Genomic DNA, 15,874 nt, shown 5'->3' with positions numbered 1-15,874 from the left:
CTTTCTCCAGCAGGGCTTGAATTTCCTGCGCAAGGAGCGGATCCGGACACTTCAAAGAGAGGTTCCCCGGTGGATTGTCGCGAGGCCTGTGCCGAAAGGGAAGACAGTAGCCGTGGGTTATGATCTCCAGAACCCACACATCTGAAGTAATGGCACGCCACTCTACAAGATGCTGCGCCAGCCTTCCCCCAACCGGCGAACCATGGGACATGGCCTCATGACTGAGTAGGAGCGGCTGCGGCGTTACCTGAGGGCAAAGAGGCAACTGCCCGAGCGGCCTTGGCACCACGGGTACCCTGTCGTCCACCTCTGGTACCCCTGCGTTGGCCCCTTTGACTGCCAGCTCCTCTTGCTTTACCAAAGGACGAGTAATAGCGAAAGGAGCCACCCCTCCACTGCCGTCCCCTAGGACGAAAAGGCGGAGGTTGGCGAACTGCAGCGCCCAACGACTTCGCTGCAGCTTTTGAGGTCTGCAACCTCTCAAGGCTCTCGTCAGCCTTGCTGCCAAAAAGATGTTCACCATCAAAGGGCATGTTGAGGAGCCGGGACTGCACATCAGGAGCAAACCCCGACTTCCGCAACCACGCAAACCTGCGTATCACGGTGCTCGCCGCCATGGACCTACTGACGCATTCAGCTAAGTCCAAACCCGACTGAACGGACTCACACATGGCATCCTTACCATCCTGGACCATAGCAAGGAAACCATCCCGTTCGACCCCTTCGGGAATATGTTCAGCCGCTAACGCAACACAGTTCCACAGAGTGTGCGTGAAACGCGACAAGGCACAAATGGAGTTGGCCGCCTGAAGCGCCATACCACCAGAAGAAAACACCTTCTTCGCCCAGCCATCAAAACGTTTGTCGTCCCTATCAGGAGGGATGGTAGGGTACGACGCCTGCTTTGCCGGGGCCGTGGCCGCCTGCACCACCAAACTTTCCGGAGTGGGGTGCCTGGTCAAGTAGCAGGGGTCGCCACTGGCTGGACGGTATTTTCGCGACAAGGATCTGCCCACTGCCGGGAGACTCTCCGGAGCAGTCCAAGCCGCCGCCACCCTACGCTGTAAAGCCATATGGAACGGCAGTACCGGGTCAGTTGGGGGACCAACATCAAGGATGTCCGTCAGATCATCCTGCACAAACTCCCCTGGGGGAGCAGACCATCCCAGATACTCAGACACCCGAGCCATAAGGCGCCGGTATGAGGAATCGGCATGGGAGCCAGGCTCAGGCCGACCAAATTCCACCTCCGGAGAGGTGTCCAGTCCACTGGCATCATGCAGCGACTGCCTCAAATCGTCAAATTGACTATGGCCCGAGACAATGTCATCTGGCACCTGACTAGGAACCAGGCCATCCGAATCCTCATCCGCCTCAGAAATATAATCCAAGTGGTGGAAAGGCACCCGAGAGTGCCTGCTCTTAACCAGAGCCTTCCTAGGGGGAACACCCGAGACACGGGGCACCTCCGACACGAAAGGCGTCGATGGCGTCGAGCGAATCGGCGCCGACGCCGAGAAAACCGGCAACGGCGCCGAGAGGATCGGCGTCGACGTCGAGGAAATCGGCGTCGACGTCAGATGCAGCGCCTCCAGTATCGGCGGCGTCGACACAGCCCTCGAAGCCGGAGCCCCGAGCGTGTCCCTCGACGACCTGACCGTCGACGGCTCCGACGACTTCCTCGGAGCCGGAGCCTCGAGAAAGCCTGTCGACGCCCTCGACGCCACAGACGTCGATGTCTTCCTCGAAGACATCACAGGAGCACACGGTCTCGATCGCGTCGAGGACCGGGACCTGGAACGGGTACGGCGAGAACGAGCCTCCTTGTCCGAACGGGACCTCTCCCGTGACTCGCGCCGACCACTCTTGCGAGCGGTGGCTCTCGACCTCACACGGCCGACCCCACTCGGGGGCGCGGACGGTTGAGTACCCTGCGACTCAAGAATCGCCAACATCTTCTTCCCGAAGGAAGCCCATTCCTCCGGCGTCGCACGGCTGGTGGGGAAACCGACGTGCCGGGCAGAGTCCTCTGAAGAGGACCTGGAAGGCGACCGGTGTCGGCGCTTCCGAGAATGCCTCGAAGAGGCTGAGGAGTGGCGAGACCGACTCCTAGAAGAAGACCGACGAGACTTCCGACGATGACGCGGAGAGTCACCCCTCGAATCATCCGTCGAAAGCCCCGCCGACTTCGACTTCCGGGGCTTGGACACCCGACCTACCGACAATTTCTTCTTACGTTCGCGTAAGGCCTTGGACGTGAGCGACAGGCAGTCGACACAGTCATCCGTGTCGTGGGCCTCCCCGAGGCACCAGAGGCAGGCATCGTGCGAGTCAGTCACCGACATCTTGGACCCACACTCCCCGCACTTCTTGAAGCCCGGACGCGGGGTTGAAGACGAAGTGGAAGACATCGTCGAAGGAATATTCACAAACGAACAGGTTCGAAGAACCAGAAAGAACAGAACTCCAATGAGTCGAGGCTAGAACCGAGAAACACGAAGCAACACGTTCGCGGAAAAAACGGAACTGAGGCTACTGGCGTCGTGCGTCCTACTTATCACATCGGATGACGTCGGACGTCGGAGGAGGTCCTCGACGGCGGCGCATCGACGTCATCGACGCAGGACGCAGACGCCGAAAAAGTTTCCGAAGCAGCACAGCTGTGGTGATTACATGTCATAGATATGGAATACGTCGGAGGACCCAATCCCCTCGAAATCTGGAAGTGCATTAGGGGTGCAGTTCTGTCCCACCAGTCCACACATGTAACATATGGTCTATGTCGTAAGTTGGATTTTAACAGATTATGGAATGTACAATGATATTTCAACATCTTTCTTCGTTCTCTCCCGAGAGGGGTTGGAGGATTGTCAAAATGGCGAACCAACACAAAAGAGGGGAGATTCAAGTAACATTGTCAGGATAAATGGATAAAGCAAATCGAGTGAAGGGATTGTGCTAAGAGGACCAATGTCCCAGTCCAATAATACGTGAAAGTCAACACCCATGGAAATGCACTTCAATACAGTCAGAACCTCTGGGAGTTTGTAGTGCACCAGCACACTTCTATGCATGGCCTCGGAAGATGATCCAAAGGAGGAGTAATCTTTTGGGAATCTTTATCTTTGTGATACACTACTACTGGGACAAGAATTTGCAGCTTCAGCCTCTTGCCATTGGGTCTCCTGCTGCTCTTACCAAGGGAAGACCAAGTCTCTCTCCCTGCTTGCCCTGGGGGTCTCCTTGTGCTGTAAGTGATTTCGATCCGGCACACACCCAAGTCAACGCCTAGCATGTAGTGCACAACTGAAATCCTTATTTATTTTTATCTAAAAGTTCTTTATTCTACACGATATATCACTCATATCACGCCCTTCTCCTGGAACCCCCCCCCCCTGGTCACACTGAACAGGGAATCAGGCTGGTTTGCAAAGGTAAATATTTATTTATGTATTTAAAAATTAATCACAATATGTTTTAATAGGTTTTAAAAGTCTGCAGAAAAACTCCGGAGGACGTGGCATGGTGGGGTCTGTCCTGTGTTCTGCACATGCATGCCAGCTTACAAAAACGCTTTTGAGGGTTTTTGATGTGCAAAATGGCTTTGGTCCTGTCAGGTCGGATGAAAGTCCCATAAGTATGGAGGAAAGGGGACGAGAGATGCAGCATGCAGTCAAAACTAAGTATAAGCTCACCCTCTACCATGGACATATGAAAGCAAGGCTGCAAATTCTGAATGTAAGGATTCTGGCGGTAATAACACTGAGAGAGGAGTTACTAGGCTGAGGCCCTGAAGACAAGAGAAATGTCCCCAAACAAATGTGTAGTAGGGAGTGAAAGAACAATTACAAACATTACAAACTCTAAGTAGTTTCTCAACAAATAACTCCCCATTTTTCATTACTGTGCTTTCTGTCACAATTGTGGCCTTATCGTGCTCACATAGATCCAGAAGATGCACAAGTTTGGCTCACCACTCCTAGCTATGGTATTGAGGACCTGGGGATATGCTTAAAACCCACAAGAGGAGAGGACAAAAACACAGATTCAAAAGCAGAGGAACTGGCCAAATATTCATTCATGCAATCTAGGAGAATTGAAGTCGGCTTAGGGAAGTTCAGAGAACACGTATACAGCACTGGCAATGATGCACAAGGTTCAGTCAGAAAAAGGCTAACTCTTGCAAGATTTGCAAAGTGTTTTGGGAGTTGGGAAGTTTCTGAAACCATGCTGAAGCTTGTTCGCCATATAATGAAACGCCTGCACGTGCGTGAGAATTCGCAACCAGACTCCGGAGGATGCAGAGGTGAATCCAGGGCACGGAAGGATGTGTGGAGTGGAGGAGCTTGGGAAAGGAGCAGCTATCCTGCCACTGTAAGGCAGATTGGCAGGCAGGAAGCCCAGGACCCACAGTGCCATTAAGGAGGCCTAAGGGAATACTGCATCCCAAACCACAAAAAAGTGTGGCAGCCCAAGGAGAAACAAAGTCAGGGGAGAGCTTACATCTGGAGTGAACAACAGTCTGCCCAAAGATCAGTAGGGGTTGGCACGACAGTGCCAGTACTCAGTTCTGAGGGAGGAAGGTTATGAGGCCATACTGCTGAGGTGGTCCAAAGGGCTGGCCGAAAGAGGCAGAGTGTGGTGTCCACCGACACACAGGACCAGAACCAGGGAAAGCTTCTAGTGTCTTCAGCCTGGGGTCATGGCGAGAAAGAGGCAGCCTTGCCCAGGAAGGAGGAAGCTTAATTGGGCTATGAGTGATGCGCATCATTGGGACACCTGATGAGGGGTGGGGGCAAGAGAGGGACAGGCCCTACCACTCGCATAACACACAAGTTGGCACTACGCGAGAGGACAGAAGTCCATCCAGGATTACTTTGCATGCGCCGCAGAGTGCACAGCGGCTTAAACCTGGTGGCGGATCAGAGAGCCGGTCCAGTGTGGCGATAAGTCTGTGAAGGCTTGCCACTGGAGGCAGAGCAGGGAAGCAAGAATGACTTGGCATTCAGACCATCAAACACATAAATGACTGTGCGGTATGCTCCCTGACCCATATTAGCTCAGAGCGCTGGTGAGGCACACTGCCTCCTACTTGAGACTTTGCTAAGGTGTTATGAGAGATTGTGTTTAATTGGCGAAATATTTAGGGCTGCTAGTTCTTTGATGTCACTGTTACGAGTCCGGAGGGCATACTTTAGCGCTTCTATGATGGAGTATTTGTGCACCCACAGTGAAAATGCTGCATTTGTGTGTGGCTCTAGCCATTGTCTTTGTTCTCCCCCTGGGTCCATGGAGTAGCCAGTGACTGGAGTGGAGAATCTAACCTGGATCTCCCTCCTGACATTCAATTTTTAATGGGGGCTGATATCCTCGTTTCAACTTACCCTAGGCACTCTCCCTGAGCACAGTCGGTAGGCTTGGTCCGGAGTGGGGTAGGCAGTCTGATTGAAGACCTTCTGAGCTATTGTGCCAATGAGTTAGCTTATTACACAGTTCATAGGTTATTAATAAATGTATGATATAATAGGATTTCCCCCCAAACCCACTACAGGGGCAAAATAACAATTTAGCTACATGTGTTTCTTTCACAAGAACTCAGTATTGATTCACATCTCATGTTACCCTTTTGGGTTCACATGCTGCTTTAATAAGTCCTGTCTCTATTGTAGCTGTCCTGGGAGGAAAAGGGATGTAGTAGTCTCTCTGTGGCCTGGTGGGAAAGGGATCCACCAGCTGGCCAGAGTAAAAGTACCCTGGATTACATTTGAATTTTCCACGTGTAAATACAGTCAGCTCGGAGACCAAATTATTTACATGTACCCTCTTTACCTCGTTATGCATAGCGCTCCATTAGTACTGTATAATTCATCATGTTGAATGCTGTGTTAAGTTTCCAAAATTGGACTGCAGAGAAGCACATTTCATCTGGCAAGATCAAATGTTATCGACAACAGACTAGACAGTGTGTAGCCTTATGATGCATTTCATTGAGTCTGAAAATCTAATTGCACGTGCAGTTTACAAATATATCTGATTCTGAAATATATAATTGCATTAACAAATAATGATGTGCGTGAAAGCACGTTTTCATATGCTACCACTGCCCCAATAATACAAAAATGTCAAATTAATTCTGATCTTCTGAAGATGTAATGGACTATCAAGCATTATTAACAATTAAGCAATATGCAGATAACATGAGTATTACACAAGGAAGGTTTAATATGGCAATCACATGTATTTGATAATTAAGCCAAGATAAGTGTACATACACTGTGTTCATCCCTTTTAACTGCAGAAAGGGATTGTGGCTGAGATCCTTTTAATGGCTGTAAAGAAATAATGAAAAATAATATTAACTATCAGCTTACACTGTAAATGTTATACAAGGTGGTATTACTCATCAGAGGTCTAGAGGGAACAAAGTAAAATGTATATAACTGTTCCAAAGCACAACAATTCATGGTACAGCCTTACAATCCCACAACCGAACACACATTGGTCTGCCTTTCTAAATGGAGATTGTAAGATTTTCTATTATGAAGTCCGATTTCCACTGCAGGTCAAAAAGGTTCTACATTTACAGAGCTAATGAGAGGTAAACAAATGCTATAAAGTATTTTCTCAGCATGGGATTTTGTTTAGCCAGAACTGTAATACTGCAAAAGTGGACGTGCTAGGGGGACAAATATACATTTCCATAATTATTGGGCCGAAGAAATATGCGTGAGTGCTTAGGTTTTTTTTATTTTTATTGTGGTAACTAACGAGTCTTATGAATTTTACGTGGTCATAAACTCACCTCAATTCCCAATAATAACCCATGAGCAATAACAGACCTTTTTCTTTAGCCAGAAAATGACATCCCTTGATGTAAAAACCAAAATACTCTCAAACCATCCTGTACTGCTAGTGTAAAGTGTAACACCCGCGGCCCGGACTCATAGCGTCCCACCTCCGGTAGATCACTAAAAGAAGTGGGGGAGAGGAGGTTGTAGATCTATCAAAGTATAACAAAGCTTTGCTTAAACTTCACTTACATTTTCAGAATAAAACCAATGGTGTGTTTGAAAGATACAGGTTCTTTTCCAGGAGACCAGTGAAAAAAGAAGCGGTGGACAAATACATTTCTGTATTGAGGGGGCTAATTTCCAATTGTAAGTTCTCGTGCATCCTAGGAGAATGTTTAAGAGAACAGCAGATGTTGCATAGATCTAATCAAGCTGTTCGGTAGCAGATAGCACTGGAAGAAGATCGCAAAGGCAAAAGATCACATTATAGGACACTAGCCAGATCAATTGAACTATTCCACAAATTAGTACGTTTGAAATTGCGCCTCTGGCTCCCAGTGGACACCTGTATCACCTTTAAGGCACTGTATTATGCACAGTGCAGACTGGAGCTTGGCTAAGGATACCTTAATCTAAACATCAGAACGCACTGGCCAACTAGATACCAAAGACCCGTGAGCACTTTGAAGCTTGCCATTGGGCCGGGAAAAAAAAAGGTTTGGGGGAAGATTCCTGAACATGGTGGGATTGGTTTTATGGAATGAATTACCAACCCACTTGAGAGCTTAAGAAAATGACTTGCAGTTCGGAGAAAAAAAACAGGTGCTCTTGTTAAAATAAATACAGACTCCTGATTCTGGCCAACTTTGGGCTTCTGTCTGCTCTGCACCAAAGTACAGATGCTGAACAATGATGCATGATAGTTTCACTTAAAGGCCGAGTTCCTGTTAAGATGTATTTGCAAAATCAACCCTTGGTTCGGACTTTGAGAGGCCATCCTATTATGCCGAACAGGAAAGCTAATGAAGTCTAGCCAACCACACAAAAGTAAGATAAAAGACCAGCAAGGCTTAGGCGCTCAGAAGGGGCGCGAGAGTGGTCTATGGCTGTATACTGAGACCCACACAGAGCACTCAATTCCAGATGAGACAGAGTAGTATAAGCAATGAAACCTCCAGGTAACTATTGTCACAAACTACTATAAAATACATATAAGCATTCACTCTTGTGAGAAGATTTAAAACATTTAGATTGAAAACCAGTGCAATACAGGTGGGTAATCAGCTTCAGAAAACACAGTAGAAACACTTGAGAGCAACACTAAAATAGGCCTTGACACTTAGTAAGGACAGCTGTGAGATGGAATGGGGGCTAGTGCCCCGGAGTCATCAGTTACAAAATATTTACTTTCAGGTAGGTGTAATATTGGATTGGATGCCGCCAGTGGTTGTGAGTCAAAGTTCCAAAAGTTAGGAAAAGTTCAGCTAAATAACTCTCTTAGTCACACTACACTAAGGAAGGCTTAAAACGGGATTGTGATGAATCTGGACGATTTGTCCCTTCTCCCCAGAGTGGAGCCACCCACTTTGAGGCTAGGGAGGTGAGCCCGCTAAGCAAGACTCTCCCTAGGGGTCTGCAAAAGTGGGAGCTAACTGGGAGTGACTTCCCTCTTGGGAACAAGGACTCCCATTCCTCTAAGGAACTCCTTGTCCAGTGCAGATTGTCTGCCTACATGGAAATCAAAAAGACTGTTGTTACTTCTGTTTTGGACTCTCTAAATAGTGACATTTCTTCAATCTCTTTGGCTTCAGGCAATGCTGGATCTTGTCTGAACTCCACAGTCCGAGGAATAACACACCCCTTTTGTTTGTGATGACGTACATAAAACGATGAAGTTGGAATGAAGGAGAGTGAATCCTATGTAGAGACAAGCCTCTGACAAGAGGACGTTCTAGAGGGGTGGAGCCACGCTAGACGACAGAGCCAGAGGTAGCGTGGAGAGTGAGCAGATCGCAAGCAAGACGCCAGAAGACCGACGTCATGACCGGCAAAAAAGCCAAAGTTGAGAGAGAGACAGAGACGATAAAGGGACTGCCTCGGCTGGTGGCGCGACCGCTCGGAAGGTATGGTGGGCCTGAAGCCTGTTAACTGACACCAAAACCAGACCGCAGCTGAGAGATCGGTACCTCGATCTCCTCATGAGAAGTGAATTAGCTGCCGAGCCAGGCAGCAGAAGGAAAGAGAACGCTCCTGGAAAGGTAACGCCGCAGTGAGGTGAAAACAGTGGTATTGGAGGCTGAGAAAGCCACAATGGTTATGGGGGCTAGGTAAACCTGAACGGGTAGACGCCCGAACAAGGTCTTGCAAAAGCAAGCCTATCGGAGGGCCACAGGGCTTTGGGAAGCCCCGACAAACCGAGAGACATTAATATTCGAAGCTGAGAAAGCCACAAGAGTTACAGGGGTCAATAAAAAACCTGAATTGCCAGACGCCCGCTGAGGCCCAGCTAAGCTAAGCCTGTCATAGGGCCAGAGGACTTTGGGGAGCCCTGGAAACACGAAACATAGCGAGCAGGCCTGGCAACAGAGATAACTTGGAGGATCCCGGTGCTTAAAAACAAAACAACACTACTATCAAGCACCAAATGAGAAATGGAATTGTGTTAAAAAACTTTTTCATCCTGGAAAGATGGAACCATATGGAATATATGTAAAGACTTAAGCTTTGGCACACAGAATCTACAGAGAGGCTGGGGACTGTATTTTGAGAAATTGATGAACTTTTAAAAAAACAAGCCTTCTTGGAAAAGGTATCTAAGTAATTGGGCCAAGCAAAGCTGAATGACAGGGGCTATTGCTCCGGTCTCCTTTTAGTTCTTTTTTCCCCTCAAGTGGTAGGGCCAGATAGCTAGTAGGGTTTTGACTAAGGACCATTTATTTTGGACTTGTGATGGGCAGCCTAACTTTTAGTTTGTTAGGTAGGGAATTCCCCTCATAGCAGTAGGGATAGGTAGAAATGTTTCTTATTATTTAAATAAACACATTTGAACATGTCACAACTTAGTCAGACTCCTTCTGGTTCGCCACATGCTCCTAGACTAAACTACCACCAATCTGAGCCTAGCAAAAGAGAAAGGGCCGGACTTTACGCCCAGGCCCCGGGCCTTCTGGGGCCTGAATACCTTTAACTCTCTCTTCCTAAATATCTTTCTTCTCAAGCTCTTCGCTCATCCGCCTCCAACTCCCTCAGGGTCAGTCACTTCTCCAAGCAACAAGTTGGTGGTACATCTCTCCCTTCGGCTGGAGCCTCCCCCTGGAACAGCCTCCCTGCCTCCCTGAAACTTGAGGAGAATCATCTTCGGTTCCGGAAGCACCTCAATACCTTCTCTTTGCTTCTGCTTTTTCTCCTCCTCTCCCCTGCTGACTTCCTGGCTCAAACTGAAACTGCACTGGTTACCTGGCCACCTTCTGATCTCGGGACCAGGTCCCCTCCCCCGCCAGTCGCACACCTGCACTGCCTTCCTGGCAACCCCTGCACTTGGGGACTGTTTCTGTATCCCTACAGTCCCAATACCAGCACTTGACACCTGTTGTCTGCACTTACCCTTGCACTTGCCACCTGCTGGCCATACTTTTACTTATTGTTATTCATTCTATTATCCCATGTACTGCACTGTCCCTCCTCCCCATGCACTTTGCCACTTGCCATGCACTTGCGCGATCTGAATGACACCTGGCCCAGTAGGATCGTTGTCTGTCTTCCCTCTGTTCCCCCTCCCTTGCCTCATCACGCCTTGAAACACTTGTGTATAGGTGCGTTATAAATGTAACCCTAAGGAGGATAGGGGGAAAGAAACAGGTGTTTTAACTTACCACCCTTTCTCTGTTTTTCCAAGAGTCCACTTCATAGGTTCTGGATTCCAATGGGGCCCCGTTCTCCTGTGCTTGGTCGAGTCAAGCAAAGCCAAGGAGTCTGGGTGCAGAAGTAGGTTTCAGGTGCAGAATTTAGTTTTGGTTGGTCGCAGTACCTGTATTATGGTTCCAGAAACTGGCCAGCTCGTCACCCTTTCCATGAAAGAATGAAGACTTTTGCAGAGTAGGCGACTTCATGAGATCGCCAGGGAGCGAAGAAGACGGATTGCAATGGGAGTCACCAGACACAGGAGATCTTCGGTTGGCGAACAAAGGAGCAGACCAGGCAGGGTTTCTGTTGATACTGAAAATGCAGGAGCAGGTGTCTTGTAGCACAAGTTAAAGATACCCAAAGTTTGAAAAATGCACTCGGAAAGGCAACGGCTGTAGCGAGGTAACGCAGGAGAGAGCTGATCCGTCCACCTGGGGTTCAGACCGGTTGTTCCCATCAGTCCATGGAGTTGAAGCACCGACGAGGGCCTTCTTGATATCAGGACAGAGGAGCAGATCTTCACCAGGACTTGGCTGAAGGCAATGTCGTCCTCTGGGCATCAGTGGGCTGCACCTCTTCATACAGGTCTTAGCTCCAATGATGATCTGTCAAATGGCTGCAGGAGTCTCCTTTTATCCAAGATCTGGGCTGGAAGCACACCCTGGTTCACAAATGGAAACACTCTGCACCCTTCAAACTGACAATTGCTGCTCAATCATGGATAGCCTCTGGCCACACAATCTGCCCACTCAGGGGTTTGATGTGGACTGGGACCAGACGGCCCCAAACCCATATCTGGCCACACACAGACCGCCACTTGCCCAGGAAATCAGAAGATTTCCCCAGGAAAAAAAATTCATATATGGCAATTCTAGACTCGAGAGGTTAGGAAGAAGGCCATAGGACAGACGAAAGTCCTGTGGCACAGCCGTTTTAGAGTATGTGGTACTCTTTATGCCATTATGCAGTAAAAAGCAAAAGTACACGAGTAAAAAGTTAAAAACATGGTAGAAAAATATATGCTGCCACAAGCCCATCTTTGACACACTGCATTTGTATCCGCAAAGTTACAAAAAACAAGTTAAAAGGATACCAAGTATCCTAACGACACTTCTCTGTAAGGGGAACGGTGCCATTTAAAAAATTACAAGAAATCCACTAATGGAGACATTGGGCCTCATCACAAGTTGGGCGGTATCCCGGCGGTAAATCTGCCGGGATACCGGCCGAAGCAAAGAGCGTTACTGCAACTCAGTCCGGCACTAGCGCCAGATCTCGAGTTGCGGTAAGGCTGTAAGTCACCATTGTTTAAGTGTCCATAGGACTCTATGGGGCATGTTGGGCGCTATTACCCCCTGGAGGTAAATCTGCAACTTTCCGGCCAAATTCGGAATTGGGCAGAGCGGTAATGCGGCAGTAATCGCGTTCCCTACGGTGATTAGGCCCATTGTTTTCCAGTACTGATAGTACTGGATTAATCAGTTTCCCTACAAAAATGTGCACAAATGGCAGTAATGCAGACGGCTTTACCTACCTGCAAAAAAATCAGACCAGGAGTAAAAACAAAGCAAACAAATAGGGTCTCCCACAGAAGTCTATGGGAGGCAAGCAGCAAAACGAACATCTTTCCTTACACTATCCTACTCTATCGGCAAGAGCCTAAAGGCTGCGGCCTTATCTACCTTACGCCCACTGGAACTTTCTAAGGATTCCCAAATCTCCCCATACCCTACAATGTGATCAATAATAATTCAAGAGCGTGAATGTCCCCATATACAGACTCTTATGCTTTCTCTCACTCCTGTACCTGCTCTTGTCCCTCCCTGCTCTCTCCCTTATTCTACCTCCGACTCTTTTGTCCTTTCCCAACTCCGGTCTTCCTTGTCCCTCTCCCTTCCTATCCTATCACTCTCTTCTACCATACTCACACAGATATCTCTACTCTATGTCTCAGGTTTTCAAAATTCTGTCTTCACTCTCTCTATACTCACTCGCCTCATATTACTTTCTCCCATCTTTTTAAATTACACTTCTTCTCTTCCTTCCACTCGCACTCTTTACCAATTTCACCTTTCACTATCGACGATTTTCTATTAGCAACACCCTCTCTCTACTACCACTCACTCTTAACATTCTCTCACATAACCTCAACCTTTGACACTTGCTACCACTCTCTCTCACATCCAATGCCTCACTTACACTTGTATCCAACAGCTCTGTAGACTGCTTAGCACTTTGCTCCACCTCCTCCTGGACTCTCTGTCCACCACCAAACCTCCTGACCACACCCAAACACCTTTCACTCTGTCTTATGAAGCTCGGTCTTATAAATGCCGCCCTTTTATGCATGTGACCTCCTGTTGTTCCGATTACTTCCCCTTCCCATGTGTTCCCTGATTCACCAGACTGTGTGGGCCAATCTAGTCCTAGGCTTTTCTGAGTGGCTGGGTTGTCACAGTACACAGTTTCAAACCCCACTGTAGGCCGTGGCCCCTGCCGCCATTCCTTTGGCAGGTGTTCATGCATTCTTAGCGGTTCAAGCCGGTTGGCGTTCGCAATGCCGCTCGCCTCTCCTCAGGTCTGCGGTGCTGCAATTCGTGCCGGTAACATAGAAGATTATGTTACTGGGAGCTCCTTTCTCAACATTTTGCACCATCTGCTTGTTTTGTTTGGTTGCTGCTGTGTTGGATTCTGGATCTTGTCCTGAAAATGGCAAAAGAAAACCCTGGCCAGAAAAGAGGATGTAATTCTTGTGTGATTAACGGTGGTACCAACAGTAGCGACCAAGGCAAACTCAGGGTGGTCAGGGACTGCCCCTCACAAACTCCCTCACCCTGCCTCTGGGGTAGGATTGGTTCTGGCATACATCCTGGTAGGCCGACTACTCCAGGTCAAGAGGGGTCCATGTTCCTCCTATGACCGGGCCAAGCCTCTGACCCTGTCACACCAATTTGAATCACTTGTAGGAAGTTGTCCACAGCCTCATGTGTATAAAAGAGTCTAGTAAACCTCAGGCAGTGACTTGGACCCAGAGAAATCATACATACCTGATGCTGCCTTCCTACAAGGGGAGAGACAGTTGTAGATATAAAGACTGAAAGGATTGCTGCCTGCAGGAAAGCAGTACAAGACTGGAAGGAGAGGCAGAGATCTGCAAAGACCTGGAAGTCCTAAAGAACGTGGGCTATCCAGAAGAGCCTACCAACCCCTCAACAGTCCTTGGCAGAACTAGAGAGAAATGCGCAGAGAGTTTCCACCAGCTACCCCTGGGGGAAGAAAGGTAGAGAAACTAGGTCCATTGCAAGAGGGAAAGGATATTGGCTGTCTAAAATTGCCATTGAATAAGGGAAGGAGAAATACCCATTAAAGCCCAGGACCAGGAGGGCCCTTTTGTGAATCCTGAAATCTGAGGTCTAGGAGAGACGGGATGTAAAAACTGAGCAACCTAAGGTCAAATACAGACCTCCCGTGGGATGTGGGAATGTACGTGTTTTCTGGTTTGGAGTCACGGAGACAATGAGCAAGGCCCTGAGAATGGAACTAGATTTTGATTTTGTGACCATTATCCTGGGGGAGGGGGAGCTCTAGTAGGACTTGACTTTCCCACAAAAGTGCTGGTTCTTTAGGGCCTCTCTCTCGGCGAAGAAGACTGTATTGAGGGGTTAGAGGGGTACGGCTTTTCCAACATTGGCGGTATTGGTTGAGGACCTGCGGAAGATGTCGTTGCTTGAGAAGGTCATCCTATGTAGGCAGAAGAGTTGTCTATATGAGGAGATTTAGGGTAGATTTCTGGATCTGACAAACACATATACATTTTAGTTTTTCTGGCATTTTTGTATGTATTGAAGTGTAATGGTAAACGTTTCAATAGAAATGTGAATATAAATAGAGAGACCTCCCGTGAATCCTGAAGACCCCAGGGTGGTGAGGAGCTTACGAGTGAAAGTTGCAAGGTCCAAGAGAGGCCTAAGAAGAGAAAATTGTGCAACAGAATATCTGGGGGAGGTAGTAAGACATTTAGAGAAGCTGAAGGAATCTCCAGACTGTGTGTAACTCCTGACACAACACTGAGATCGTTTTGGGTTATGACACATTCTGAGAGTCTGTATTCCCAGGAAAGATAGCTCAGGGGCAACGCTCTGGTCTTGACTACACTTAGCACCACGGGTTTGGTCCTGTAAGGAAGGCATGGTATCAAACAGTGATGACAGGTTTCCTTTCTATACAGTAATTTATGTTTCAGGAAGAAAAACTGGCTCTTCTTTTCTCGTCCTTCACCCTCAGGAATCACTTGTAAAAACGCCTCTGTGAGTGCTGGGTCATTTCGCCGGGCGAAGGCTAAACTGGGGAGGATGGCAAGTTCCTCTTCCCTCAAGGATGGGTGGTCCATCAGCCTCTCCAAAGCCTAAGATACCTCTCTCAGTTTCTTCTGTTTCACTCTCTTCCTTAAAACAGGGAAATAGAGCCTTCTCAAGTATTCCCTGTGTAATTTTGTCCCCACAATGAAAGACACAAGTGATCACAGTTCAAGGGTGTTTAAGCAACAACCATCGAATAATATTAACGCATTCCTAGTCAAGCCTCTGTCAAATAAAAGGGCATATGCCAATCCTTAGTTCTAAATACAAAAGGGTGTGGGACTATTGTGTATGCAAAAAGAAAAAGTGTTCAAGAAACAATATGTCAGGAAGGCTGAGCAGTTGGCTTCCCTTGCCCACGTTTTCAGCACGGGACAAGGCGGCACATTCAAGCTTCGCACACATACTCTGGCTTCTCTGCCACGAGGATACAGTTCAAAGCAAAGGTATCAAGGCCTTCTGCCAAAGCCTCATTTCCAAAAACTCTTACTGTAGAGGGCCTGTCGTAACAAACAAATATCAAAGTTATACTCTTATCAGGATTTTCACATGCATACGTTCTCACTTCCAGTACCCTTTTACCACAATGTTCGCCTTTTTACCACAATGTTCACACTTGGTCTCCCTCGGTCAGGCTTGGGCCATGGATCTCCCTCATTGAGGCGCGAACCATGTAGTCTCACTTTCTACGGTTTCCTCTTGATATCAAAATCAGACACTTTCGAATGGGCAATGGGTTTTGCTTAAACCGTCGCAGGACCACTTCAATTCATTCGCACAATGTTCTGATCAATCTTCTACTTTTGTTTCCACCACTTCTTG

General features: G+C 48.0%; 1 protein-coding gene across 3 annotated transcripts in view; it reads right to left on the bottom strand.

The window, feature by feature from the left end:
* LGALS8 (galectin 8) overlaps window positions 1-15,874 on the bottom strand; it is an 898,608-nt gene that overhangs the window by 362,865 nt on the left and 519,869 nt on the right. For all 3 annotated transcript variants that reach the window (XM_069607929.1, XM_069607930.1, XM_069607928.1), the window contains one exon: window positions 6,273-6,329. In XM_069607929.1, coding sequence (XP_069464030.1) covers window positions 6,273-6,329 — 57 coding nt within the window. The remainder of the gene's footprint in view (window positions 1-6,272; window positions 6,330-15,874) is intronic.

This window comes from Ambystoma mexicanum, chromosome 4q, assembly GCF_040938575.1.
Source record: "Ambystoma mexicanum isolate Mex_15411 chromosome 4q, UKY_AmexF1_1, whole genome shotgun sequence".
Taxonomy (NCBI): domain Eukaryota; kingdom Metazoa; phylum Chordata; class Amphibia; order Caudata; family Ambystomatidae; genus Ambystoma; species Ambystoma mexicanum.
Note: the sequence above shows the minus strand (reverse complement) of the source record. Positions and strands in the feature narration are given on the sequence as shown.